The following is a 26,570-nucleotide window of genomic DNA, read 5'->3' on the forward strand; positions in this document are numbered from 1 at the left end:
GAAAAATGACTGCGGTTCCCAGTGTGACTCTGACAATGGAAGCCGCTCTCCGTAGCATTCTTTAGTGAAAAAGTGAAGAATGTAACCTGTCAAGTCAAGATTGCTCCGCAGCCACAGGGTGAGAAGCTGCAGAAACTAGGCAAGAGGGATACAACCGTGTGACCCCGCAGCAGACACTATAGGAGCTACAGCGCTTCCTTAGATCTAACCCTGATGAAGATGCTAAGAATTTTATTACACTTTATGCCCATAACCCTTGCCGAGTGACAACACTGTGTCACTCCTTTGCTTTGACCCCTTTGCTCCACTTGTCCTCAGAAGGGTCTTGAGTGATAAAAGCTGACTTTCTTTTACTTTTTTGGTCCAGTCGGCCACCACCACCCCACTCCTACCCCAGACAGGGTTTCTCTGTGTCATAATCCTGGCTGTCCTGGGACCCTTTTATTTATTTTTTTTATTTGGAAGGGCAGCCGTGTGGAGATCAAGGAATAATTGTGGGAGTTGGTTCTCTCCTTCCACCATGCTGGTGCTGGGGAAGCAAGCACCTTCAGCCGCCGAACCATACTGCGGGCCAGCAGAGCGGATTCCTTCTAGCTGGAGCTGAGACAAGATCTCCAGCTCTGTACCCGTCATCCAGCCTGTGAGCTGAAGGAAAGCACAGCTCCGCGCCAGGCTGGCCTCAGTCAAATTAAACTAACGCTCTAATGCCAGCCAGCCTCGGTGCTACCACTGACAGAGACCTCGACCTAGACATAATTAATGCCCCATTGTCTCCGAGGGAGACAATCAAGACTGGGCACGGAAAGGCAACCGCAAATATCATTAATACTGTACATCTGTGCAGCGAGCAATGGCGGGAGGGGTGGAGCCGGTGCAGTCACACACCTGGTGACACCCATAGCTCGTCGCCTCTGCTGGGCGGTGGGGGCTGCAGGGTGCGGTCTGGCACATCCGGCTGGCGGGTTCCCGGGAGGTTCCCCGGCTGGAGCTCACAGGAACCCGCCCTGAGAAGATTTCTAGTATCTTTGCTAACTGTTCTTGTCACTGTCCTGTGGTGTCAGCAAGGAGAGAGGAGAGGTTCTGGGTCGCGGCGAACTCGTAGGGGTTGTCAAAGGTCCTTTTTTGGAGGTCAAATAAAGCCTTAGCACAGGGTTCCCGCCCAAAGCCCTTACAAGCTGTGCCAGAAAGCCAGGAAGAGCGGGCGAGTGCGCGCGCGCAGAACATGCCACACCCCATACAGCCCCGTCCACCTCGCCGGACTCCCGCCCACCCAGCTGTTGGCCCCACCCACTGGTCCGTGCGCCTGCGCCTCGCGCCCGCTAGGTGCCAGGCCCCAAGGGAGGGCGCGAGGCGCGCGGGTCCGGGAGCGCGCGCGACGCCAGCGACCTCGCTCGGGCCCAAGTCACCGCCCGCGTCCCCGGCTGAGGCGCCGGCGTCGAGGGCGTGGCGGCTCCTCGCGGCCCCGGGCGGAGGGGTTCTGTTTGCCCCAGGCCGCGCTCGTCGCCCCCGGGCCTCTTCCCTCGAGCGCACAGGTGAGTCTCCCCTTCGCAGGGCGGGGCCGGCGTGCGGCCGCTCGGGGCAGGTTTGCAGCGGCGCTGGGGATCCCCGGGACCCCGAAAGTTACAGCAGCCTCAGCCGTAGCAGCAGCCGCCAGAGCTGCCCGGAGCCCCCTAGACGCTGCGAAGGGCCAGCCGCCTGGTCCCCAGGGTCTTCCCAGGGCGCTTCGGGGTAACACCCTACAAAACACCCCTCGCCCCCCAAGTCCTTCCTCCTCCACCACCAATTTTTCCATCAACTGTACGACTTTTTGGAAGATGACAGGCCCAGCCTGCCCTCGAGGGCAGGGAAGGTGTGGCCAGGAAAACAGGCTGGCAGCAGGTGGAAGCCCCAGTCTCCTCCCCCTTTTCCCTCCCCCAGGATGCAGGAATATCATCAGCGCATCTCTGCCTCCCTGGCTTCTGGAAACTTGTGTCCGCCTCCTGAACCGACGCGCCTTCAATAGCGGTCTGTTTCCAGGTTGCCCGGTTCCAGCTTCCGTGTGAAATCTCATCATCTCTTGAGGAGATTAAGATTCTAGCCGCTCACACCCGTGTTTCAGATTCAAACTAGGATTATTTAGAGTGGTGTAGTGTCGGATTTAAAACCAAAAAATACTCGCGTCCCCTTGTTGAAAGCTGTCTAGTACAACAGATTTTCTTGAACTTTTCGTAGAAGTCTTTCATCTACTGTTGGCTAGAAAAGTAATTTCATCAGTATCTGTAATTGCTGATTACTTAAAAATCTTATTCTAGGGGAGCTGGAGTGATGGCTCAGAGGTTAAAAGCACTGACTCTCCTTCCAGAGGTCCTGAGTTCAATTCCCAGCAACCACATGGTAGCTCACAGCCATCTGTAATGAGATCTAGTGTTCCCTTCTGACATGCAGGCAAACATGCAGACAGAACACTGTATACATAATAAATAAATAAATTTTTTTAAAAAAAAATCTTATTCTAAGGACTGGGTGTGGCGCACGGTTTTGTTTTTGTTTTTTTTTTTTCTTTCTCAGTACTTGGGAACCTAGCCTGGACTACTTAACAAGGCCCTGTCCAAAAGCAAAAAACAAAACAAAAACCTCTCATTTTATCACTATGCCATTACCTCTGATCCAGTGTGTCAAACTGTAAAACAATGTTTGGTCCTGTGTGAGGGCTCAGCACGCTTGGCAGCTGGAGTTCATGGATCCAGGGAGCCCAAGGGGTAGAAGGAGAGAACCACCTCCTCCGAGTTGTCCTCTGACCTCCATGTGAGTGCTGCTGCGACCACAGGCAAGCACAATACATACATTAAATAAATATAGTCTAACAAAATATTGGTGCTGGAGGGCTGGCTCAGCTATTTGGAGCACTTGCTGCTCTTGCAGAGGACTGGGCATAAATTCCCAGCATCCATATGATAGTTCACAAGTCCAGTTCCATGTGATCCCACGCCTTTTCTTACCTCTGAAGACTCATACATGTACCTGATGCACAAACATACACCCACAGGGACACACATACATACTAATAAATAAGTAAAAAGCCAGAATTAAAAAATACAGTACGTCTCAGAGTCTAGATTTTTTTTTCCTGGCATGCAGAGTTGTTCTTTTTGACCGGGATTTTATGTAGTGTTCTGATAAACTTTGGATGTAGGATGATCATGAAGTAATTAAAATTAGCGTCCTGTTAGTCTTTGCTACAGCTTTGCATCTTACCTCATCGGCAACCAGTCTCCAAAAGAGGAGGTTTTAGTGCTTGGGGGATTTTCTTCTTTACCATTCAATCATGATATATTTTACAGTTTTAGAACCCCATGTAGTCTTAGGCTAGCAAATGAGAAGCAACGCTACATGAGGGTACAGGAAATGTGGGTCCCAAAGCGGGAAAGGTGTGAAAAGTAGTGTGACTTAGAACTCCATTCCTCTGACCTGTGACCCTGTGCAGTGGCTTGCAGGTGTTGCTCAGAAGCAGCCTTTGACTTTAGCTCCAGAACCCTACAGAAAGCTCCACTTTGCCTGGAGCGATGGCGCTCAAGCGCCTGACCAGCGTGCTTGAGGTGCTAGGTTCAACCCCAGTGTAAGAACAGGGAAAAATCCTTCAGTTACTGAGTGGAGGGTGCCTGGCCCTGGAGTGAAGTGACTGGGTTACACGCAGCAACAAATAGCGTCAGTCACTCTCCGAAGTCGCACTGAGCATTGCCTTTCTCATACTGATGGGTGGAGTAAGACCATCAGCGATGATGATAGGAACGTTGTAGATTATCAATAAAATGGCGTGACTTTAGGTCCTGAAAATGCAGAAATGTAATTTTTAAGTTTTTAGAGGTTTATTTTATGTGCATGAATTTTGTCTGCTTGTATGTATATGTACCACACATATGCCTAGTACCCCCAGTAGAAGGCATCAGATATCCTGGAATTATTGATAGTTGTGAGCTCCCGTACGGGTGCTGGGAACAGAACCCAGGTCTTCCTCAAGAGTAAGAGACATCTCTCTAGCTCCAGAAATATAACTTTTAAAAAGATTTTTTTTTAAAGTGTGCCTCTGTGTGAGTATATGCACATGAGCACAGATATCTGTGGAGGCCAGAAGAGGACATTGGATCCCCTGGAGCTGGACTTGCGGGTTGTTAAGAGCCACCTGAGGTAGGAGCTAGGAACCAAACTCTGGTCCTCTGCAAAAGCAGTGCATGCTCTTAGCTGCTAAGCCATCTCTCTAGCCCCAAATCTAGTCTTTATAACCTGTTTTACACTAATGTTCCACTAACTTTATTATGATGATTTTTGTTTGCCATTACTACTTTTAAAAAAAGTAGAATTCTGTCATTGATCGATAAGAAGGACTGGGAGATAGAGGAATCATAGTAGACTTCAGAACCCCGATGTTGGCAGTCCTGAATAGTCTTTTGGAAGATTTAGTCTAAATTAGAAATTCAAATAAAGTACACATTTGCTTCTGGTATTTTTGTAGACATTTTGCTCATTTCAAACAAATCTGGCTAAGATATTAAAATGTTCCTCAAGTTGGGAAACATAATATTTTTTTAAATTCTGGAGCAGAAAGAATTCACCTTTTCCTTATCGACTGAAATTGCTTGGCGTGCAGCCTTGGTGGATTAGTCTTGTCCTGAGGCTGGTCCAGCAAAGCAGATGGCCATGCTCCTTGGAGGTTTCCCACCCAGTTCATGTTTCTATGAAGAAGCCGTCTGCCAGAGCCCAGCCAGGACTAAGGCAGCACTGGAGGTGATGCTAAGCCCCGATCAGCACAAGCGGAGGCTGCAATAGTTCCAGCAGTCAGGAATAAAACCTCTGTGCTAGGAATGGAAGCTAGGGCCTCCTGAGCCAGGCCAAGGCTGTAGTGCTGAGCCATAGCCCCACCCTTGTGTTGTGCACTGCCTTAACGAAGCCAACTTTAGCTTTAAGTAGCTGCTAGGTTAAAGTGTGTGACGTCCATGTATATTTCTCTTTTCAATTTTTTTGTTTAATTTGGTTTTTTGTTTGTTTTTTTCCCAAACAAGGTTTCTCCATGTAGCTCTAGAGCCTGTCCTTGCACTCCCTCTGTAGACCAGGCTGGCCTCGAACTCACAGAGATCCACCTGCCTCTGCCTCCCGAGTGCTAGGATTAAAGGCGTGCGTCTCTGCCACCCAGATTCTCTTTTCAGTTTTAACCACATTTAGAATGTCAGGAAATTCTGAAGTCATTGACAGTGTTGACTTCAAAACAAACACACACACACACAAAAAAAACCTCATTGTGTGTTTTTAGCAAGACAGCCAATATCTGTCAAGTAATGGCTGATACCGTAAAAATTTTGTTGTGACATAAATTTCTGTAAGGCTCATGCAAAGGCCTAGTGGCGTTTTTGCTTTAAGTCTGTTCCACACTGGAAGCAGATAACTCGTTAGCTCAGTTTACTGACAAAGCCTCCCTGCTTTTCTTGGGGTCATACAAACTGCGAGGGATTTCTCTTCCTTTGTGATCATTTAGAGGGTTGTCTTGTTGTTTTTTTCTCCTCTGTGTTATGATTTGAATATCAGTTCTACCAGCCGTGCTGATGCTATTTCAGCCCTTTCAACCAACAAGGAAACTCATATCATGCTTGTTTTTAAAAGAATGACTGAGTACTGGCCATGTGCAAACCGTTATTATGAATATGAGTGTTTACGTCTCCCAACATCTTTATTGAGTGGAGATTATTACTATCTACATTTTCTGCTTGAGAAATTAGGAACAGTCAGGCAGGTTTAGTGAGATGACTCACGGAGTAAAAGCACTTGATGCCTGAGTTCCACATGGTAGGAGGAGAGAACAGACTCCCAAAAATTGCCCTGTCTCCCTGTGCACACCATGACACATAGCAGCACATACATGTGTGTAAAAACACATACATAAGGAGGCACTAGAAGTTTACAAAACCAAAGCCACCAGAAACAGGTAAGATAGGTAGAGTCATGTGTACGAGCGGAGTCCTGTTGGTGCCAGAGTTCCCGTGTTGAAGGTCTGAAGGTGGCCTCTGACCCCTCCTGGAGACCGGGGATTGCTCAGACACGTTCACAGTTAGGTGCATTTCCATTCTGTCCTTTTTAAGAATATAAATGTGTAAGTCTTATAACATAATTACTTAATGATCTGAAACCTTTGATCTGGGCTTGGTGACATAGGCCTATAATCCCAGCTAACAGAGAAGCTGAGGCAAGAGGGTCAAAAGGTCAAGGACTGCCAAGCTAAAGCAAGTATTCAGAGCCAGGCTGGACACCTTAATGAGACCATGTCTCTCTGTCTCAAAATGCAGATAAAAAGAGGACTGGGAAGCAGCTCAGTGGTAGAGCACTTGCCTAGTATGTAGGAAGCCCTGGGTCCAACCCTTAGTGCCACAATAAGTAATTTTGAAGGAAAAATTATTATTGTGGCCATTGTTAAGATAATTAATAAAATTTGAATAGAGACTAAAATAGATAATGCTATTATATCATTGTTAAATGGATGGGTTTTACTACTGTGTAAGAAATGGATTTTGCTCTCATGCTGATTTGATAGGATATGAACTATGCTTTACTTTTTAATAGTTTGGAGAGAGAATGATAAAAGGCAGTCTGCTACCTATATGTAGAGATGTTTTAGTTTTTGTTGTTGTTTGGATTTTTTTTTTATGTACATTGGTGTTTTTGCTATGGGTGTTGGGTCCCCTAAAACTGGAGTTACAGACAGGTGTAAGCTGCCATGTGGTTGCTGGGAATTGAACCCAGGTCCTCTGGAAGAGCAGTCAGTGCTCTTAACCGCTGAGCCATCTCTTTTGCATTTTTGAGACAGGGTTTCTCTGTGTAGCCCTGGTTGTCCTATAACTTGCTCTGTAAACCAGACTGGTCTTGAACTCACAGAGCTCTTCCTACCTCTTCCTCCTGAGTACTGCGATTAACGCTTTTGCGCCACTACCCAGCTAAGATGTGTTGTTACCCTGTAACCCAGGCAAGCCTGGAACTTACTATATAGCCCAAACTGACTTCAAACTCATGGCTTTCCGCCTGTCTCAGGCTCTCCAGTGCTGAGATTATAGACATGAGCTACCGTGCATGCCTAAGCCTATTTTTATCATTTCTTTTTGAAGTTATATCAAAAGAAAGCTACCATAAGATGAAGGTAGAAAAACAGGAAACGAATATATAAAATTCTAAGTCAAACCAAGGATTGTTTCCTATGCTCTATTTTTATTCTTTGTCATATTGGAGGAAGAGCCTTGAAACACAGTACTAATTATCAAAAGTAGACTGTAGATTAGGGCTGTAGTTCAATAGTAGAGTATGGGCTTAGCACTATCAAGGCCAGTGCTACACATATGTAGGCCAAAAATGGCCTGACTTTCTTTCCCTTCCTCTACTCTCCCCCTCCCCGAAGGAGCTCTGCCTGCCTAGAACTGGTCTGGAACTCACTCCCTATGTAACCAGGCTGGCCTGGAACTCGTGGAGATCCACTAGCCTCTGTCTGCCAAGTGCTGGGATTAAAAACATGAGCTACCATGACCATCTTTTGTGCATATTTCTTGTGGGGGGATATTGAGGGAGTTCCTTTTTTTCTTCGAGACAGGGTTTCTCTGTGTAACAGCTCTGACTGTCCTGGAACTCACTCTGTAGATCAGGCTGGCCTCGAACTCACAGAGATCCGCCTGCCTCTGCCTCCCAAGTGCTGGGATTAAAGGTGTGTGCCACCACCACCCAGAATCTTTTAAGTGGGGGAATAAATAAAAAATAAATGAGGGATTACAAAAAAACAAACACTTAATGCCATAGACAGGCTACAAAGAAAGCCCACTTTTATACCCCAGGTTAAACTAGACTGGTACTAAATACCTTTACCAGCTTTCTGACTTTTCTCGTCCTGACTGCACACGCCTGCTTGGTGCCTGACTGCACCTATTCTTTACCTGCTATTGTCCTTCACAACCGTTTTTGGGAGCCCATCTCTGTTGACAGAGGTTTCAGTCCCGCCTGGGCCCACAACCATTCAGTCCCAAAGAAGCACACAGAGGCCTACATTAATTATAAACTGGTTGGCCTGTTAGCTCAGGCTTCTTATTAACTGACTCTTACATCGTAAATTAAGCTATAATTCTTGCCTGTGTTAGCCACATGGCTTGGTACCTTTGATCAGTGAAGCATTCTCACCTTGTGTCCTCGGAATCTGGGTGATAACTGCAGACTGAGTCTTCTGGTTGCCCCACCTACACTTCCTGCCTGGCTACTGGCCAGTCAGCATTTTATTAAACCATACAAGTGACAAATCTTTACAGGGTGCAAGAGCATTGTCCCACAGTACATCTCTGATTCCTCACAGAACTGAATTTTTTTCTGTCATTGATGACATGCCAGTGACATGGTGGCATGGCGTGAAGCTCGGTGCTGTCTGCTTTTGTTCAGCAGTCCTTGCTGAGCAGCTGTGAGTCAGAAACTGGCAGGGATTTGAAGGCACGGGCAGAACACGGGCAGGCGGGTGATTTGTCAGCAGCCGAATAACCTTAGAGCAGAAAAGGGAGCGGAGTGTGAGAGCCCAGTCTCCCCCATGAAAGCTGTAGTGAGACACTCTCTTGGGGGCTCCCCTCAGACCAGAAAGGCCTCACACAGCAATTAAAAGAATCAGCTAAAATTTATTGTCAGACCTGTGGGGCAAGGGGCAGCTTAGAATCTCCAGGGATGTGGTATATCTCTCAAACCTCCAGTTCTGCGTGGTGCAGACTCAGCCCTCCTTTCCCCATGGCTTTGATGCCGTGCTTCACGGCTTAGGAGCAGTCTGTGCAATGCAACTGGCACATGGGGGACCCAGAGACGCAGGAAACCCAGGTGAGAACTAAGAAGCTAAGGGCTCCAGAGGGGCAGCGCTGGAACCTCAGAGAGACCCAGGTGTAAAGACTGACTGAGAAAATGAGCCTGGGGGGAGACTGGGAGTGAAGAGAGGGGCCTCGAGGGCACACTGCAGAAAGTGGGTTCTGGTGCTCAGGAAGCCTTGGTTGTCAGTAGTGAGGGGAGTTGAAGCCGACAGAGAATGGCAGCTGCTTGGGAGACTAAACCCTGGAGGGAGTGGAGGGGAGGAAATAAAGTAAGTGAACCCATATACAGGGAGTGGGTGGGAAGAGGAGCAGGTAGATGACAACAAGGTAGAACCGATGGTGGGGATCCAATATGAACAGGCTTCCATGCCGAAGAAGAGGAGCAAGTGGAGAAGTGGACGGTATAGCAGACAGCAGGATGAGGCCCCGTTAGGGAGTGGGACTGGCTGGCCCTACAGGAGAACTATTCAGCGCCTGGCAGTAGGTGTCCAGAATATTGACAGAGCAAGGATAGATGCTATTTTTTTAAGGTTGTCTTGAGTGGTATAGAATAATGGGAAACTCTGCTTTTTTGTTTTTGTTTTTGAGACAGGTTTCTCTGTGTAGCTTTAGCTGTCCTGGAACTCACTCTGTAGACCAGGCTGGCCTCAAACTCACAGAGATCCGCCTGCCTCTGCCTCCCGAGTGCTGGGATTAAAGGCGTGCGCCACCACTGCCCAGCTGGAAACTACACTATTTTTACCCCATAGTTAATAACTAGTATGAAATGTATTCTGTGTAAGCAATGCATCTGGAGCCTGTGTCCTTCAAAATGAAAGGGAACTCAGAAGTGCAGTCGTAATAATCATGATCACTCGGTGTCTCTGTCACTCGTGGTTTTCCTTCAGTTCCATGTCACATGTGCAAAGGTACACTGTGATGAGCGTGGTGTGGTTTCCTGAGGAGCCAGGCACAGGCAGATTCTGCCCCAGTATTTCACAGAAGGACAGTGCCAGCTCTAGGCCTGACTCTAAGTGCACAATGTCTAAAAGTTGGGGAGTGCGTCTTCTGGGTTGTCTTCCAGCTTTAGTTGTATGCTGTACACTCTTGGTGTGTGTTCATGAACACCTTTTAGAGGGAACTCGGAGACATAGGCAACTTAGTTATTTGAGAGTCTGCTCAGGAAGAAAAGCACACTGGGTAAGAAAGGCAGAGCCTCACAGACAGCATTTCAGGGTGCAGATGGCGAGCAGACCGTGTGGGTGTGATTCTGCTGGGCCACTTCCAGTGTTTGCCACCTAAAACCCAAAACAAATATGTGAGGGCCGCTCCGGCTCCCACTTTCCCTCTCTCTGCTTGTAAACCAAAGTACATGTTGATGCGATCCTGTCACCTCGTCCTTCTCATCCCGTTTTCACCAGGAAGCATTTGCTTTTTCACTTCTTCATATTCCATTGCCCCATAAAATCTGCTAAGCAAATCAGGTTTGTAGATAGAAATTCATTTGCGAGAGCTGGAGCTGACTTAAATGCTGATTGATCTTTCCTCGATAAAGTCATTTTGCTTGATGAATTGCTGTCTTGAGGATAAATTGACTGCAACATGATCAGGCCTTCAGTTTTTTTTTTTCTCCATTGTTTTCTTTCTTTTTTTTTAAGCAGTGCCTGGCAGATATCCTAGAACTTTCCCTACGGAGAAGATGCTTCGAGACACCATGAAATCTTGGAATGATAGCCAGTCTGATCTCTGTAGCAGCGATCAGGAAGAGGAAGAGGAGATGGTGTTCGGTGAAAATGAAGATGACTTGGAAGAGATGATGGATCTAAGCGACCTGCCCACCTCACTTTTTGCTTGCAGTGTCCACGAAGCGGTGTTTGAGGTCCAAGAGCAGAAGGTAGGCACGGCCCAGTCCCTGCACTTACACCATGGGAAGCATAGATAGCTTTGGGTAGACCGGCCCGAGAGCCCGTGACGTGAAATAACAGTGTGTGCTACACTGGGTCCCTCCCTGTATCATGGAGAGTCGCCGTCTGCCACTCACAGGTGTGCTGCAGAGCCAGTCCTCCTGCTCCACCTGAGAAGCCTTGGCTCTTAGTGAACTCAAGGCTCATTAAATGTGCTTTTCATTCATTCTCTTATTCATTGAGTTTTGGAGACTGTAATTGAGGAAAAGCTTTTTTAATGTTTTACTCGAAGATATTAAATATACATAATGTGAATCATTAGTAATTTTATTTCTGTACTTAATGTGATTCTGCCATATACATTCTGTCATCCTCTCTTGTGCCTTTCCCACCTCCACCACTAATTCCTCCTTTACCCAACAGGCTGCTGTAGTTGAGACAAGGTCTTACTCTGGCCCCAGGATTGTCTGGGATTGGCTGTGTGGCTCAGACTGGCCTGGGATTGGCTGTGTGGCTCAGACTGGCCTGGGATTGGCTGTGTGGCTCAGACTGGCCTGGGATTGGCTGTGTGGCCCGAACTGCCGTGGAAATAGATGTGTGGTTCAGACTAGCCTAGAACTTCCAGTGATCCTCCCAGCTCTAACTCCTGAATGCTGAGATATGTCACAGGGCTATGTCACCACACCCAACCTCCAAGCACATGGATTTTTTTTCCTGGCTTCTTCCTACTTGTGCATTCACTGAAGAAGGAATTCGGCTTTTTCCTAGGGCTTATTGCATGTAGGCTATTAGGATTAATTATTGTTAACATTTCTGGTAGTACTTTGTATGGTTTGGAAGGAAAACTAAGATTATCTTTTTAAAGTTATTTATTTATTTAGAAACTGTGTGTGTGTGTGTGTGTGTGTGAGTGTGAGAGAGAGAGAGAGAGAGAGAGAGAGAGAGAGAGAGAGAGATCGTGATCTCATAAAAGCCTGCACACCTTTTTTTCTTTCTCTGAGCCATAGTCTCACTGTGTGGTCTAGGCTGACATCTGGGCAATCCTCCTCAGCCTCCTGGGCACTGGATACACAGCTAGAAACCACCACTCCTGATTTGATCCTTAAATGTTAACTGTGTACACAAAGAATTTCCTTTCAGTGAGACCCATTCTCACTCTGTAGCCCAGGCTGGACTTCCTTCAGTGTCTTTCAGGGCAGAGCTGGATACATGCTCAAGCACCTGCAGCATAGGTCGAGGGACAGTGTGAATTAAGCAGCATCTGAGTCACGGGCGTACAGTCCTGCAGTGGGGCTGGTGGGTCGGCGACAAAATGGAAAGTTAGACCCTCTAGAAACACTGGAAATCCACCAAAGTTTCAGTGGACAAGTGCGCAGCCAGGCTCAGTAAGTCTCTCAGAGGGGCATGTGGGGTTGGGGAAGAGCTATGAGTTAGAATTTTACAGAGAAAAGGAAGGTCGCTTTAGCCAGAGGAAACCAGATATACCAAGAAACCTAATTAGGACAGTGTGTAGCAGGAGCAAGCACCTTTACCCACGAACTATCCGCTGCCCTGAGGGATGGGTTTTCAGGGCAGTGGCTGAGGACGAGCAATGAAGGCTGCACAGGAGGCTGCTAAGTGGAAAGGAGGAAGAGCTCTGTTCTGAAATTACAGTATCCTCACCCCAACTCTTTCCTAGTCTGCCTAACCAAAACACTACTGGAACTGTTCAGTGTTTGAATTTTATTTATTTACTTTTGATTTTTCAAGACAGAATTTCTCTGTGTAATACCCTTTGCTGTCCTGGAACTAACTCACTTTGTAGACCAGGATGGCCTCGAACTCACAGAAACCTGCTTCTGCCTCTGCCTCCCGAGTACTAGGATTAAAGGCATATGCCACCATTGTCTAACTTAATATCTGAAGATTTTAAAGGCCAGTCTATAAAGTCTATAAAAAGATACTATGGTTCCAGCATCCAGGAGGCAGAGGCAGAGGCAGGTGGCTCTCTGAATTTCAGACCAACCAGTGTTTCATAGTGAGAGACACTCTCTGAACAAGACAGTGGGTAGTAAGTCGGCTTTATTTACTGCACACATCGCATGAATATCATATGTACATTGCTGTTTCTGAAACTTTTCTTAAGCATAAAGATACATAGACGTTAAAAGCGAAAGTTAGGAAGCTGCCAGGCCTGGTGGCACCCCGTGATCAGAATGCAAGGCCATCTTCAGCTGCTAGCAAGTTTGAGGCTGACCTGGCCTGTGTAAGAGCCTAGTCTAAAAAAAAATTTTAAAAAAATAAAAAAGATAGGAGTGATTTCTCTGTGTTATATTGTGTGTACATGCTGGGGGAGGTGTCCAGGTTCTAAGACACATCTTGCTCAGTGTGTCAGGCTTAAGCAGCAACAAATGCCTAGCACTGTGAAGAAATCAGGGGCACCCCAAGTACCAGAGATGTTCCTTTGTCAAAGGAACAGCAGAGCTGGATACACTGGTGATTTTGGCAGCTGTGCTCCTGTTGTGTGCAGACGCGTGTGTGCTGGCTTATGCATCATGTTTATCTTATGACCTTTGAAGCTGCAGTATTTAACGAAGCTAGCCGTGTTCAGTCAGTGCAGATGCAAGCACAAGTCACACGACGTCCACCCTGAACTCCTTCCAGAGAGGGGCTCTCAGGAAGGAAAGGAGTGCACTTCATAGGGTCTTCACCCGGCCACTTCTCTTCCGCAGGCGTCCTGTTAACAGGAGTATTCTGTTCTTCTTCCCTCTTCTCTCTGCCTTGCTGCCCTCCTCGCAGGAGAGGTTCGAAGCTCTCTTCACCCTCTATGATGACCAGGTCACATTCCAGTTGTTCAAGAGCTTCCGCAGAGTGAGGATCAACTTCAGCAAGCCTGAGGCTGCAGCGAGAGCTCGGATAGAGCTGCACGAGAGTGACTTCCATGGCCAGAAGCTGAAGCTTTACTTCGCACAGGTACGGTGTGCTGCGTGGCTGCGTGTCACCACAGCTGCTTCTCCGTCACAGCTCCTGGCAGTTCTCCCTCCAGCACTGGGTCAGAGGTTTGTGAAGTCGACGTTCCCATGAGCAGACGATGTCGTGTTTTCTCTTACTTTACACATACCTAAGTTCATTATCTTAGGAGTGTATTAAGCCTTCTGTCTTTGTTTTGCTGCAGCTAACAGTTAAGGGATTCATTTTAGTGGCAGCTTTGCTTAGCTAGAGCTCTCCAAGGGTTAAGCCCTGACCTTCAAGGTTAGTGGATTAAATGTTCTGTGCATCTAAAATAGCACTTAGGATGGGACATTTGTGGGACATTTGTGGGAGAACAGAAAAAAATCTTCAAGGGCCATCAAGAAGGCTCAGTGGGTAAAGGTGCTTGCCACTAAGCTTGACAACCTGAGTTTGGTCCCTGGAACCCACACATACATGGTAGGAGGGAAGAGCTGACCTGTCTCCTCTGGCATTTTCCTCTCTTCTAAGACTGGAGCTTTGTCATGCGTCAGCTCTTCCCACTGAGCTTGTTAGGGTTACTAATCTGCGATGAAGTCTGTAATGCCATCTGTGATGCAGCACCATGGCCAAAGTAGCATGGACACTGAAGGATTTTTCCAGAATCACCTTCCACTGAGGGAAGCCAAGGCAAGAGCTCAACCTGGGCAGGAACCTGGAGGCAGGAGCTGATACAGAGGCCATGGAGGAGTGCTGCCTGCAGGCTCGCTCTTCATGGTTTGCTCACTTGTTTTCTTATAGAACCCAGGACCCCAGCCCAGGGTGTTACCACCCTTATGGCTGGGTCCTCCCACGTTAATCACTAATTAAGAAAATGCTCTCTAGGCTTGCCATACAGCCTGATCTTAATTGAGGTTCCCTCCTCTCAATAATGAAGGCTTGTGTCAAGTGACATAAAACTAGCTAGCACACCCGCTGTAACAAGAGATAATAACTGTAACAGAGAAAAGTCTTGGCTCATGATTTTGAGGTTTCAGTCCATATATGATCGTCCCTTTTCTTTTGGGCCTGCAATGGGTGTAGCACATGAAGGCAAAGCCAAGCTGTTCACTTCATTCATGGGAAACAAGAAGTCAGGGACTGGGGTCCCACTGTGCCTTAGGGTGTGCTCCTAGTGACTAAAGACCTCCCTGGCTCCTAAAGGCTCCCGTTTCACCCCTCGGGAGTAAACCTCTACCACATGGGCCCTGAGGAGCACTGAGAGCCCAGATCCCGGCCACAGTCACTGCTGTGCGTTTCTCCGTCCGTCTGTTTGCACACTGCTTCTTTCACACAACTCATGTTTATCAAGTTTCCGGTGTGTGTGGTCCCGTGCAGTGAGCCAGGTGAACCCGGTCTCCCTTCTGGAAGATCACAAACGTTTTAGGATCTTTTTAATCACCCTCTAAGAAAGTAACAGTTACCGTAAAGATGGAAATGAAGAAAACGAAGACACATTTGCAAAGCGGTCGTGGTCATGTCCTTCCCTGCAGGTGCAGGTGTCTGGGGAGGCTCGGGATAAGTCCTACTTACTGCCCCCACAGCCCGCCAAGCAGTTCCTCATCTCCCCTCCAGCCTCCCCGCCCGTGGGGTGGAAGCAGAGTGAAGATGCGATGCCGGTGATCAACTACGACTTACTCTGTGCTGTCTCCAAGCTAGGGCCAGGTACGGCTTCTGCTCTTGCTCTTATTGTCCCCAGGAGCTTTGTGCATCAGAGACGGTGTTCAGTAGGGGGTGTGGAGCCCAGCACCAGCAGGCTGCCCAGGGGACACTGCAGTCACACCAGTCTGGGTCCACACTCTGACTGTATTTCCAATACTGTGGTCCTCAGCCAGCTGCCAAGCCTGTGTTATCTGCTTGTGAACGTTAGATGGTGTGTACAGCATGATCGTTTTCACTGTCAGTGATTCAGCTGGGCGTTCACACAGACTGTTAGCGAACACACTGGCTACTTTCTCTCTGCAACCCTTCCTTCCTTCCTTCCTTCCTTCTTTTCTTCCTTCCTTTTTTTCTTTCCCCAAAACAGAGTTTCTCTGTAGCTTTGTAGCTTGTCCTAGAACTAGCTCTGTAGACCAGATTGGCCTCAAATTCAAGATCTGGTTGCCTCTGCCTCCCGAGTGCTGAGATTAAGGGGGTGCACCACCACCGCCCGGCTTCTGTTTTGTTTCTTACTTTCCTTCTCTACGTGCTGTCTCTCTCATCTCTTTAATAATGTGAGGAGCTGATTCCAGCTGTTCAGGACAGCATGTCTCCTCAGGGCACTTCAGAGGCATCTGAGAAGAAAGAGCTTTATGCTTGTGGCCGTTTGAACTCCTTCAGAAGTCAGGTCCTACACTAGAAACTGCTACCTGGAGCCTAGCCAGAGCCTCCCATGGGACCCAAAACCTTTATGAATGTAACTAACCCACCTCAGTTGTTTCTAGAACAGCAATTAGCATTTATATTAACAAGTTAATTAGTATTTATATAATTTAATCAATGGGTTCCCATCATAGCGAGCACAAAGCCAAGTAAGCAAAGGACATAAGAGTGGAGAAACTTCCTCACCTGCAGGAAGAGACAGGAGCTAGTTCCAAAGCAAGGTGCTCCCTGAATGAAGGAAGCTTGTGTATATTCATACAGTAGCAGGCCCATTCCTGAGTATGCTGATTATGATTCCTGAGTCATGGAGATTAACATGATGGCCAGGATGTTGTTGTGAATAGGATGGTTTCAGGGTATGCTGAATGGGTCTGCCCTGAAGGTGCCTGTGAGCTTAGCAGCCATGCTTGGATTTAACTCCCAGGACAGAAAGGACAGTGTCTTTAACAAATGGAACTTCTTTTTTTTTTTAAATATTTATTTATTTATTATGTATACAATATTCTGTCTGTATGCCTAAAGGCCAGAAGAGGGCACCAGACCTCTTTACAGATGGTTGTGAGCCACCATGTGGTTGCTGGGAATTGAACTCAGGACCTTTGGAAGAGCAGGCAATGCTCTTAACCACTGAGCCATCTCTCCAGCCCAACAAATGGAACTTCTGCAGGGCATGGTGGCACTTATCTTTAACAGCACTTGGATGGCAGAGGCAAGCAGCTCTCTGGAAGTTCCAGGCCAGCCTGTCTTCATACTGAGACCCCGTCGAGAGGAAAAAAAGGGAAATTTTTAATGCCAAACAGGCTAAGCCCCTCTGGTGCAGGATAGATGATTTTACAGAGTTTTATTTATTTATTTATTTAATATTTATTTATTATGTATACAACAGTCTCCATTTATACCTACATGCCAGAGGAGGGCGCCAGATCTCATTACAGATGGTTGTGAGCCATCATGTGGTTGCTGAGAATTGAACTCAGGACCTCTGGAAGAACAGCCAGTGCTCTTAACCACTGAGCCATCTCTCCAGCCCCGATTTTACAGAGTTTTAAGCAACAAACCCACCAAGGCAACATATGCCTACAATCCTAGCACTTGGGAGAATGGAAGCAGAAAAATTAAAGAGTTCAAGGCCAGTGTCAGCTACAGCAGCAAATTTCTGACTGACCCAGATTTCATGAGATTCAGTCTCAAAAACCAGCAGCTGTTAAATGAACTAGTGGAAGAGGAAGTTAGGAAGTAAATTAATTCCTTCCATTGACAGCCAGGCTCCTTCTTGTGCTTGCCTCGGCAGGGGAGAAATACGAACTGCATGCAGGAACCGAGTCCACCCCTAGCGTGGTCGTGCACGTCTGTGAAAGCGAAACTGAAGAGGAAGAAGACACAAAAAACCCAAAACAAAAAATCACGCAGACTCGGCGCCCGGAAGCTCCCACAGCCGCACTGAGTGAGCAGCTGGACTGTGCACTGTGAGCCCAGCCACTGCACCTGTGCTTCCTGCTGCTACTGCTGCACCTGCACTGGAGCACAGCCACGAGATGCTGCTGCATCCATCTGGCAGCAGGGTCAGCCTTGCCAGGCCAGAACATGGGGTGAAGTAGCAGATGCAGTCAGCTGTTTGAAATTTTGAGCAATGCTCCGAATGGCACTTTAAGTGACAAGGTTAGCCCCCACTGTGTGGCACCTGACTCCTCCCCAAAAACATTAGTACCCCGGAACGTATCGCTCATTGGGTACCGAAGGCCAGAATTAGAATCACCCAGTGCACTACTGTTTTTTACAGATTTAAAAATTAGTCTCATAATTTCAGTAATTTGGTGTAGGTATTCTTTGTACTGGTGTGGTTGTGTCTAACAAATACGTTGAGCAAAGGCTGAATGTCACTCAGTATACATGATCTTTTTTTGGCACGAAAAGAAATCTTAGATCCAAAATCATTTGTAGAAGCCTTTTTTTCTTCAGTATTTTTCCACTAGCCTTGGGGATGAACTGCCAAATGAGTGAGATTATCAGATCCAAACGGCATGCGCAGACGTGTTTCTTGGCTCTCCTCAGTATCACTCTTGCGGTTGGTGGAGGTGGAGCCCAGGACCATGCTCCCAGTGCAGCCCTCCTAGGCCTGGACCCTGCAAGTAGGATGTATCACTGGGAAGCTTGGCTGGTGATGATACGGAGTTGCAGCCTGTGGAGGGTGGCTCTTCAGTTTCTCTCTTGACCATCCTAGTGCTGGCTTGTCGCTGCCTGAGTTGTCCTGTGCTGTGTGTAGCTCTGTGATGTTAGTCCAGTCTTAAATTTCAGAAAATAATAAGACTTTCTGAAGACCACTTTGAATTGGAAGGTGTTTCATTTTTTATTTTCTTTGAAGACAGGATTTCACTTTGTAGCTAGCTGGCTTAAAATCCTCTGTGATCCTCCTGCATTAGACTTCCAAGTGCTGGAAATTACAGGGAGTGAGCCACCATACACTTCAAATTTTTCCATTCAAGTATTCAACTGTTCAGAAAGAAAAAAAATCACCAGTACTTTTTCTTTGAGACAAGGTCTTACGCTGTCTAGCCTGAGACCCAGTATGTAGCCCAGGCTGGCCTTGAGCCCAAGACCATTTGTTCTCCTTCCTCAGCCACTTGAGTCGTGGGATTGAAGGTATAAGCCCCTGTGTGCTTCCCTTTTTAGTGAAAGTTTCCACCTTGGCTTGCAGTCGACTTTCAGATGGAACAGCTTCTTGCTCTTGAAGCTGTGTTTGAGCCTCTGTACGTGAGTGCAGCATTGCTAGTGTGCTGGGGCTGCAGCCCCTCTTACAGAAGGCTCTCCTGCTCCAGGTGCGTCGGCTGGTCTCCTCACTGTGCTCTCACTGCACAGCAGGTGTCCAGGGCTGGTGGGGATATGTGAAGGGACTGGCACAGAACTAAGAAACCAACTTGGCAGCTACTGTAAAGGAAGGAAAATGGAGACATTGAAGCCATGATGGCTATGTTCTTTGGGTGACATGTTAGAGCTGAGTGTCTTTTGTGGTGGAATTGATTTCTGAAGATTTAAACTGTATTGCACACAAATGTCTGACTTGTTGAAACAGGGTCTCATATAGTCCTGGTTGACGTCAAACTTGGTACATCTCAAGGACGACCTTGAACTCCTGCCTCTATCCCCTAAGTGCTAGGATTGCAGGTGTGCCCTACATCACCAACAACAGCAACAGGAAGGGTTGTCCTTGACCTCAGATGCTGAACTCTGTGTGTTTGGTTGAAGATTACGACTCCATCCACACTGGTTTGTTGGACCCAAGTCATCCTCTGTCAGGTCAGCTGATAGGCTCTCCTTTGCACTTCTGAGCTCAGCAGTTTGCTTCTTTTGGTTGCAGGACAGACCCTACCTGCCAGCAGACAAGTAGATCTTCAACAGTTGGGAAGTTTTTGTGTTCCGCATTATGCAATACCAATTCTCTCTAATTCTCTAAGTGATCAAAACTAATTTTTAGTCTTAGCTTTCATTTCTAGCTGCCAACTTAAGAACCTCTCTCTCCTCTCCTCTCCTCTCCTCTTCCCTCCCCTCCCCTCCCCTCCCCTCCTCTCTCTCTCTCTCTCTCTCTCTTCCCCCCCCCAGGTTTTCTTTATTTTAGCTCTGACTGTCCTGGAACTTGCTCTATAGACTAGGCTGGCCTCGCACTCACAGAGATCTACCTGCCTCTGCCTCCTGAGTGCTGAGAGGTAATTAAAAGTGTGCGCCCCCACACTTGGCCTACTCCTTTTTTTTAAGTCAAGAGGTGCCAACTGTTCATCTCTTTCAATCTTTTTGAGGGTATTAAATCGTGTGTATGTATAGGGCGTGTGCAAGGAGAAGGGAAGCCATTTAAACTTTGCTGGATAGCAGATATTAGTATTTTCCTCTTTTCTGCTATATTGTTTCCATAAGACAAGCTCAAGAAGAAGAAAAGATATTCATCCACTATTTAATGAAATGAACCAGAGTATCCAGGTGTCTGTGTTTAAGCTATTTTGATGCTCAGTTTGTGTACCCATTTTATAATAAATGAGTCCTGTTCTTTTGTTTGTTTGTGAAAAGGTCTCAGGTAGCACAGGTAGCAGGTCTCAGATTCCCTGTGTGGCCAAGGGTGATCTTGAATCCTGATCCTACTGCACCCACCTCCAAAGCCCAGGATTACAGATGTTACAGATGTACCACAGCACACAGTCTAGCCCTTATCGTCTTTCCAGTTCCCATAGTAGATTTATGTGCATTTTTCTTTCAAACTGAATTAATTCAATTATTTTCTTTTTTGTTTTTGTAGACAGGGTTTCTCTGTGTAACAGCCTTGGCTGTTCCAGAACTCACTTTGTAGACCAGGCTGGCCTCAAACTCCCTGTGATCCACCTGCCTCTGCATCGTGCATGCTGGGATTAAAGGCATGTGTCACCATGCCCGGCTGAATTATTTCTTGGAATTAACTTCCCTAGGGGATTCTGCATTGCCCTTGTGAGAGTGCCCTGCTGCTCTTCAGGAGCTCTTTCGTGCTCCTGGAGAAATCTGCAGTTCGTTCTACAGAAAGAAGCTCTAACAGTAACCATGGTTTCTTCAGAAAGCCACACCTCTTCGTGGGACTCAAACTGAGGGATGCAAGGAAGAGAACGGGGCTTTGTGTTAAGAAAAACCCTGTAAAGGGTAATGAAGCCGTGACACTTAGTAGGGCTTGCCAGCAGGACTGCGGGGGTTTGGCTCTTAGAGTCTAGATTTTTCCAACACACCCACCTGTGGGAGCCAAAGGTCCATGGAGAGAGGTGGAGAGGCAGGAGCTAGGAGCAGCCCCTTTCCTTGAAGAGCTGAAAGGTAGTTTTACTCATCCCTCAAATGTCAGGACGTCCATGTGTTGGCAGGCACTTGTAATCCAGCACTCGGGGGTAGCTGCTAGCAGAAGGGTCAGGAGTTCAAGGTTGTCCTCAACTAAATAGTGAATTTAAGGCCAGCCTGGGTTACATAGGATTGTCTCAAAAAAGGAAGAGGATTATACAGAGATTTTAAGTTCTACATAAAGGTTTACATAGATCATTGTGGCCACTAAATGGGCAATTTGAGTTGAGGGGACACCAGGTACAGGTCAGGAGCAGTTTGCCCCATAAGGGGATGACTGTGTACCATTTTCATGAAATCTGTCTCTAAAAGTATTTTTAAAGTGAGAGTTGAGATTAGTAAGGTTTAAAGATTTGTTTTTATTTATGTGTCTGTGTGTACATATGGGTGCCCACAAGGGCCAAAACAGGGCATTAGATCTGGAATTGGAGACAGTAGAAAGATACCTGAATGAGTACTAGGAACTGAACTTGGTCCTCAAGAGCAGTATGCACTCTTCCCGCTGAGCCAGCTCCAGCCAACGGCCTGTCTTTGTAAAATATCATGATTATTGCCATGGTGGAAACACCTTTAATCTTAGCACTGCAGGTGGAGCACTGAATTCAGAGCCAGCCTGGGCTACACAGTGAGTCCCTCTCTAAAAAAGCAAATCAGACCAAAAAAAAAAAAAAAGCCATGATTATCAAGTGAAATGATTTGACTGTCTGAAAATCAATGTGACTGACCTAACCCCAGACTTACATGGGCGTGCACAGCGCTGCAGGGATTGCAGCTGGCCTTCCCTGTTCTTCCACGTCTTTTCATGCACTGGGCTCTTAAAGTGTGGAGGATGTTTCTCCCGTCACTTAGAGAAGAGCGGGAGGCCCAGCAGATAAGAGAGAGACTCCTTATGGCGAATGAGAAATGGCTTTTAAACATTGGTGATAGAGGTAGTGACTTGGGAGCTTTTAATCAGCTTGATCGTGACTTGTGCTCTTACCGCCATTGAGCTGTGGGTTAGAATCTGCTTCCAGAATGTTTCCTTGGTCACGGCAGTTGGGTTAGCACTTTATGTGGGCTCCCTGGAGAGTCGTGTTCAAACTGTTAAAATACAAAGAGTCCTAAGAGGAGCCGGCACAGAGAATGAGGCCGCATGCATGGAGCTGAAAGTTTGCCGGGGGAGGTCCCCCTCCCTCTGTGCTTAGAAAATCAGTTTCTGCTCAAGACTAAAGATGGACATGGATTTATATTTGTATTAAACTATTTTTTCAAGACAGGGAAAATAAAATTTTATTTATTCATGAAACTATACTTAGGAAAACATAATAACTTCAATATTGTACTGTCCAATTTTCAGTTCTTAAGGAACGTTATTTATCCCATAACTTTCAAAATCTGGTCCAGTGCAGCAAACAGGTTTAAATAAAAGCTGAGTTTTTGGTCACAGAGGTCTTAGCACTGGTGTATGCAAATGTTCCACAAGGGTATCCTGCACACAGGCACGATCCTCAGCAAGCCCCGCAGAGCAACACCCTCCTCCTGCTGTGGGCACTGCATCTCCGGGGCTGACTTTAAGGACGCGTACATGATGGTGTGTGATTTCTTGCAGGCTCCCTTTTCCAGTTTGCTTGTAGTTTCTTTCCTTTCTTTCTCCTCTGTTGAAAGCTTTGATCCCGCAGATAACCTGGGGAAGCTGGGGGTGTTCCCTCTTTGTTCACGTACAGCCTCAGCACTGCCTGGACCGTCCATGAGCTTTACACATTTCTTCTCTGTCTTCAGCTGCATCTCCAGAGGCGGACTCTTGCAAGGAGAGAGGCTAGCTGGCAACAGGTGTGTCTTCTGGGGCAGTTACACCCAGTGGCAGCACCTCACGCTCCTCTTTGAGCACAGGCGCTTCAGTTTCCTCTTAGGTTCGTACTTCAGCTTTGATTCAGCTAACTTATCTCTCAGTTTTATGTTCTCACTTTCTGAAAGCTGCAGGCGTCTTTCATTTGGTGTCTTTCATTCACAAACAGTTTCCGCTCAGTATCCAGGGCCCTCTGGCTCTCAAACAGCGCCTTCATTCTCTGTGTGGATTGCTCGCCTCTTGTGCTTTCGTTTTCTTTGTTTAACTTCTCAAGCTTTAGTTGAAGTAAATCTGCAAAGTAGGTGATGTCTTCTAGAGAACAAGGGCTGGCTGATGTGGACAGCTTCGATTCCATACTTTCATATAAGGTCTTAAATTTCTCCAGATTTTTAATTTCACCTAAAAGGTGTTTTATTTTACCATTCTTCTGTTCCAACATGGCAAACAACCGTTCCTGCTGCTTCAACTCAGTTTGAGATCCCCGCATCCTCAGCAGTGTGGAGATTTGTAACATTCTCTGGTGAATGCATTGTGCTTCTTCACTGACTGATATTTTCATCGAGTTGAGCTGACGTTCCATAGCCGCCCTTCGATCATCCACCTCTGCCAACAGGGAGTTGCCTTTACTATTGGGATCCAAGGCTTGCTGGGGCGCATGACCCAACTGCACCTGAAGATCCTGATTTTCTACATGAGCTTTCTCTAAGGCATTATAATACGACACCACTTCCTTCTCTCGCTCCTCTTTTTCTTCTTGAAGCCGGTCTACCCGGTGCATTAAGGAAGCATTGGAACATTCTAGTTGTTCTTGTTTGTACCGTGGCTCGTTCACCTCTTGGAGAGCAGTCTTCACACCTTCCATTCGCCGGAGCTCTTCCGATGTGTGGGCGAGAACTTCCTCCTGGTGGTCCAGCTTCTGCTTCAGCTGCTTCTCACTTAACCTCACTCCATCTAATTCCACTTTCGGTTTCTCTAACTTACTTTTCAGGCCATTCACTTCCTGCCCGTGGCTTCTGTGTAGCCGCATCTCTAGCTGCTCCAGCTGCGTTTTCTGTTGTTTCACAGCTTCACGTTCACAGCTCAAACTTCCTGACATCCGACTCTTGAGCTCAGCTTCTCTTTGAAGGTCGTACTTCTCCGGGTTATAACCCTCAGTACGGTCATCATTTCTTCATGACATTTATCCAGTTGATGCTGCCGTTCAGTTTGCCTCTCCATGAGCTGTAAGCCATACTGTGCAGCTTTCAATCGCTCCTTTTCACACTCTTTGAGTTTGCTTCGAAGATCTGTGATCTCTCTCTCCATGCTTTCTGTTTTCAGCCTCCTCCCTGCTCACACTTCCCAGCTGCTGCAACCAGAGGCTTGTCCAGAAAGCACCGGGCACCCGGATTCGTGTCGGTACATTCACCTCAGCACAAAAATGCCGCCCTGTTTATTCAGCTCTATGTAAACTATTTTACAGACTCGGGGATTAATTTTTAAAGGAAGGCTTTAGGTGTAATTATCAGAAGTGTTCATGATTCTTTGAAGCCTGGGGTTCTCGCCTGCCAGCTTGCCTCTTCTCTGGAGAGGCTTGGCCCTCATCACACAGGTGAGCGTGGTCATCTTTCCTTCTCCCTCTGTGTTCCTTAACACATCTGTGTTGAGGAAACAGCTGTCTGGGTGTGGTGGCACAGGCCTGTGATCTCAGCCTTCAGGAGACTGAGACAAGAGGATTGAAAGGAGGAGGATATCTTGGGATATGTAAGGAAAACCCTGTCTCAAAGAAAAAGAGCCATTTTCCTTTCCTGTGTAGAAGATTGGGAGTCCTGGGTAAATATTGCTTCTAAGCAAGAGGCCCACATTCTACACAGCTGAGTCCATGGGAAGAATAAGGTATAGGGACCCTGGCCAACCACATGACCAATGACTGTTGACGTTTTACACTCCCCTCGGAGTGTGCTTCTCCAGAGCCATCCTCGTCCTCAGCGTGCCACTGTTCCCTTCACTCCTGAGCAGAGCAAAATGTGACAGTCAAGAGTCCAGATTACCAAATGTTGTCAGGCATGATGACATGCCTGCCATCCCAGCACTTGGAAAGCAAAGGTAGGAGGATTGTTGTAGATTAAGGCCAGCCTGTGCGCTACGAGACCCTGTCTCCACAGAAGGGTTACTGGGTGTACACAGCACAGCCTGTTGGGTCTCCGGCCGGGCTGGGAACTTGTCCTGTCCCCTGTAAAGTTTCTGTCAGCTGAGAAGTGACCTCAGGGAGGTGAATGTGCAGAGACCTGCTAACGTGGCTTGTGCTTTCTCTTGGGAACCTGCAACTCTCGAAGAGGGTCCTGTGACCCTTGGAGCTCCCACATGGCCTTGACCGGGTGTGCATTCTCACCATGAGGAGGATTTATTTTCTATCTATGCAGATGATTGGTGTTTTTCTGTATTGTTTCCCGTTGGTCTCCAGTCTCCCTAAGTCAGGTTGAGAACTAAGGGGAGACAGCAGTGTGGGTCCTGCGACTGCGCCATAGCCACTGCTGTCTGCCCCTGCGTGTTTATTCCTGTCACTGTGGAGCGTTTGCGTCTTTGGAGTGTGGGGAAAGCCTTCACAGCCCTTGCGCTTCGTTCTTCATACCCAAACCTGCAGTGGGATTTATTCCTGAATCTGGACACGTCTGTAATCTCCCTGGGCCCCAGCACTCGCTGCACTTGTGAAAACCAGCCAGTGATCTTCGTCCGTGTGTCCGTGTTTTAGTGTGCTTGATGTGATGTGATAGTTCATTATCAGCTTCAACTGTCCTGTGTTCCGAGGCTCTCTAAACATTCCTTGTCCTGTGAGGTGACAAAAGCAGAATGTAATTTAGAGGACACTTTACAATTACATGTAACAAGTTTTGATGTTGAAACTAATAAAAAGTTGTTTTTTAAAATGAGTTCATCGAGCAGAGTTCTTTGCGTGCGGTCTTCAGTATGTGTGCCTGAGGACTGGTTGGGCAGTAACAAAGGGCAGGGAAGTCAAAAACCGTATTTGATCTATGAGCAAGAGACCTGCTGCACATAAGTGTGGTATGTGCCACATGCATTCCAGGGTGCCACTAGCAGCAGACAGCGCTGTGGGTCCGCTCTGCCTGCCTGCTGTGCTCCTTAGCTAAAATGATTTATTGCTGGGGAAAAATAATAGCTCCACAGTATTGAAACCAGAAATGACTTGTTGTTTACTTTTGTTTTTGATACAGGTTGCCCAGGCTGCCCTCACGCTCCCTGTGTAGCCTGGACTGGCCTTGATTTCCTTCCTTATCCTCCTGCCTTCACCTCAAAGGTGGTGGATAGATTACAGGAGTATCCTAACATGCACTGATACTGATACTTTTATCTATTTATGTGTGTGTTTGTTCGGGTGTTTTGTCTGCATGAATGTCTCTGTGTCACATGCACCTAGTGCCTTCGGAGGCCAGAAGAGGGCACTAGATCCACTGGAACTGGAGTTAGAGACCTTGGTGAGTGGTTCTGTGGGTGCTGGGATTTGAACTGAGGTCCTCTGGAAGATCATCTAGTGCTCTTAACTGCTGAGCCATCTCTCCAGCCCTTAATACTTATTTTAAGTTATATATGTCTGCTTTTTTTAAAGGTTTATTTATTATGTATGCAGTGTTATACCTGCATATCTGCCTGCAGGCCAGAAGAGGGCGCCAGATCTCATTCCAGATGGTTGTGAACCAACATGCGGTTGCTGGCAGCTGAACTCAGAACCTCTGGAAACCTAGTCAATGCTCTTAACTGCTGAGCCATCTCTCCAGCCCCTCAGTCTGCTCTCTTAAGTTATTTAACTGTGCTTATTTATTCTTCTTTTCAAGACAAGGACTCATGTAACAGTAGCCAAGG

General features: G+C 47.1%; 1 protein-coding gene and 1 pseudogene across 2 annotated transcripts; one reads left to right on the forward strand and one right to left on the reverse strand.

The window, feature by feature from the left end:
- The first annotated feature begins 1,305 nt into the window (after positions 1 to 1,305).
- On the forward strand, positions 1,306 to 25,621 carry Rcan3 (RCAN family member 3). Of its 2 annotated transcripts, none has more exons than XM_041651328.1 (5): positions 1,306 to 1,532; positions 10,475 to 10,710; positions 13,499 to 13,672; positions 15,181 to 15,352; positions 17,340 to 25,621. In XM_041651328.1, exons 2-5 carry the CDS (start codon positions 10,516 to 10,518, stop codon positions 17,516 to 17,518), a joined length of 720 nt encoding a protein of 239 aa, XP_041507262.1. In that variant the 5' UTR covers positions 1,306 to 1,532; positions 10,475 to 10,515; the 3' UTR covers positions 17,519 to 25,621. The 2 variants fall into 2 exon arrangements, with proteins under 2 accessions (XP_041507262.1, XP_041507261.1); XM_041651327.1 differs by having other exon boundaries at positions 10,478 to 10,710.
- On the reverse strand, positions 22,319 to 24,017 carry LOC121448640 (annotated as a pseudogene).
- Positions 25,622 to 26,570: the final 949 nt, after the last annotated feature.

This window comes from Microtus oregoni, unplaced genomic scaffold (assembly GCF_018167655.1).
Source record: "Microtus oregoni isolate MIOR12 unplaced genomic scaffold, Mior012 000005F_ref0000423, whole genome shotgun sequence".
Taxonomy (NCBI): domain Eukaryota; kingdom Metazoa; phylum Chordata; class Mammalia; order Rodentia; family Cricetidae; genus Microtus; species Microtus oregoni.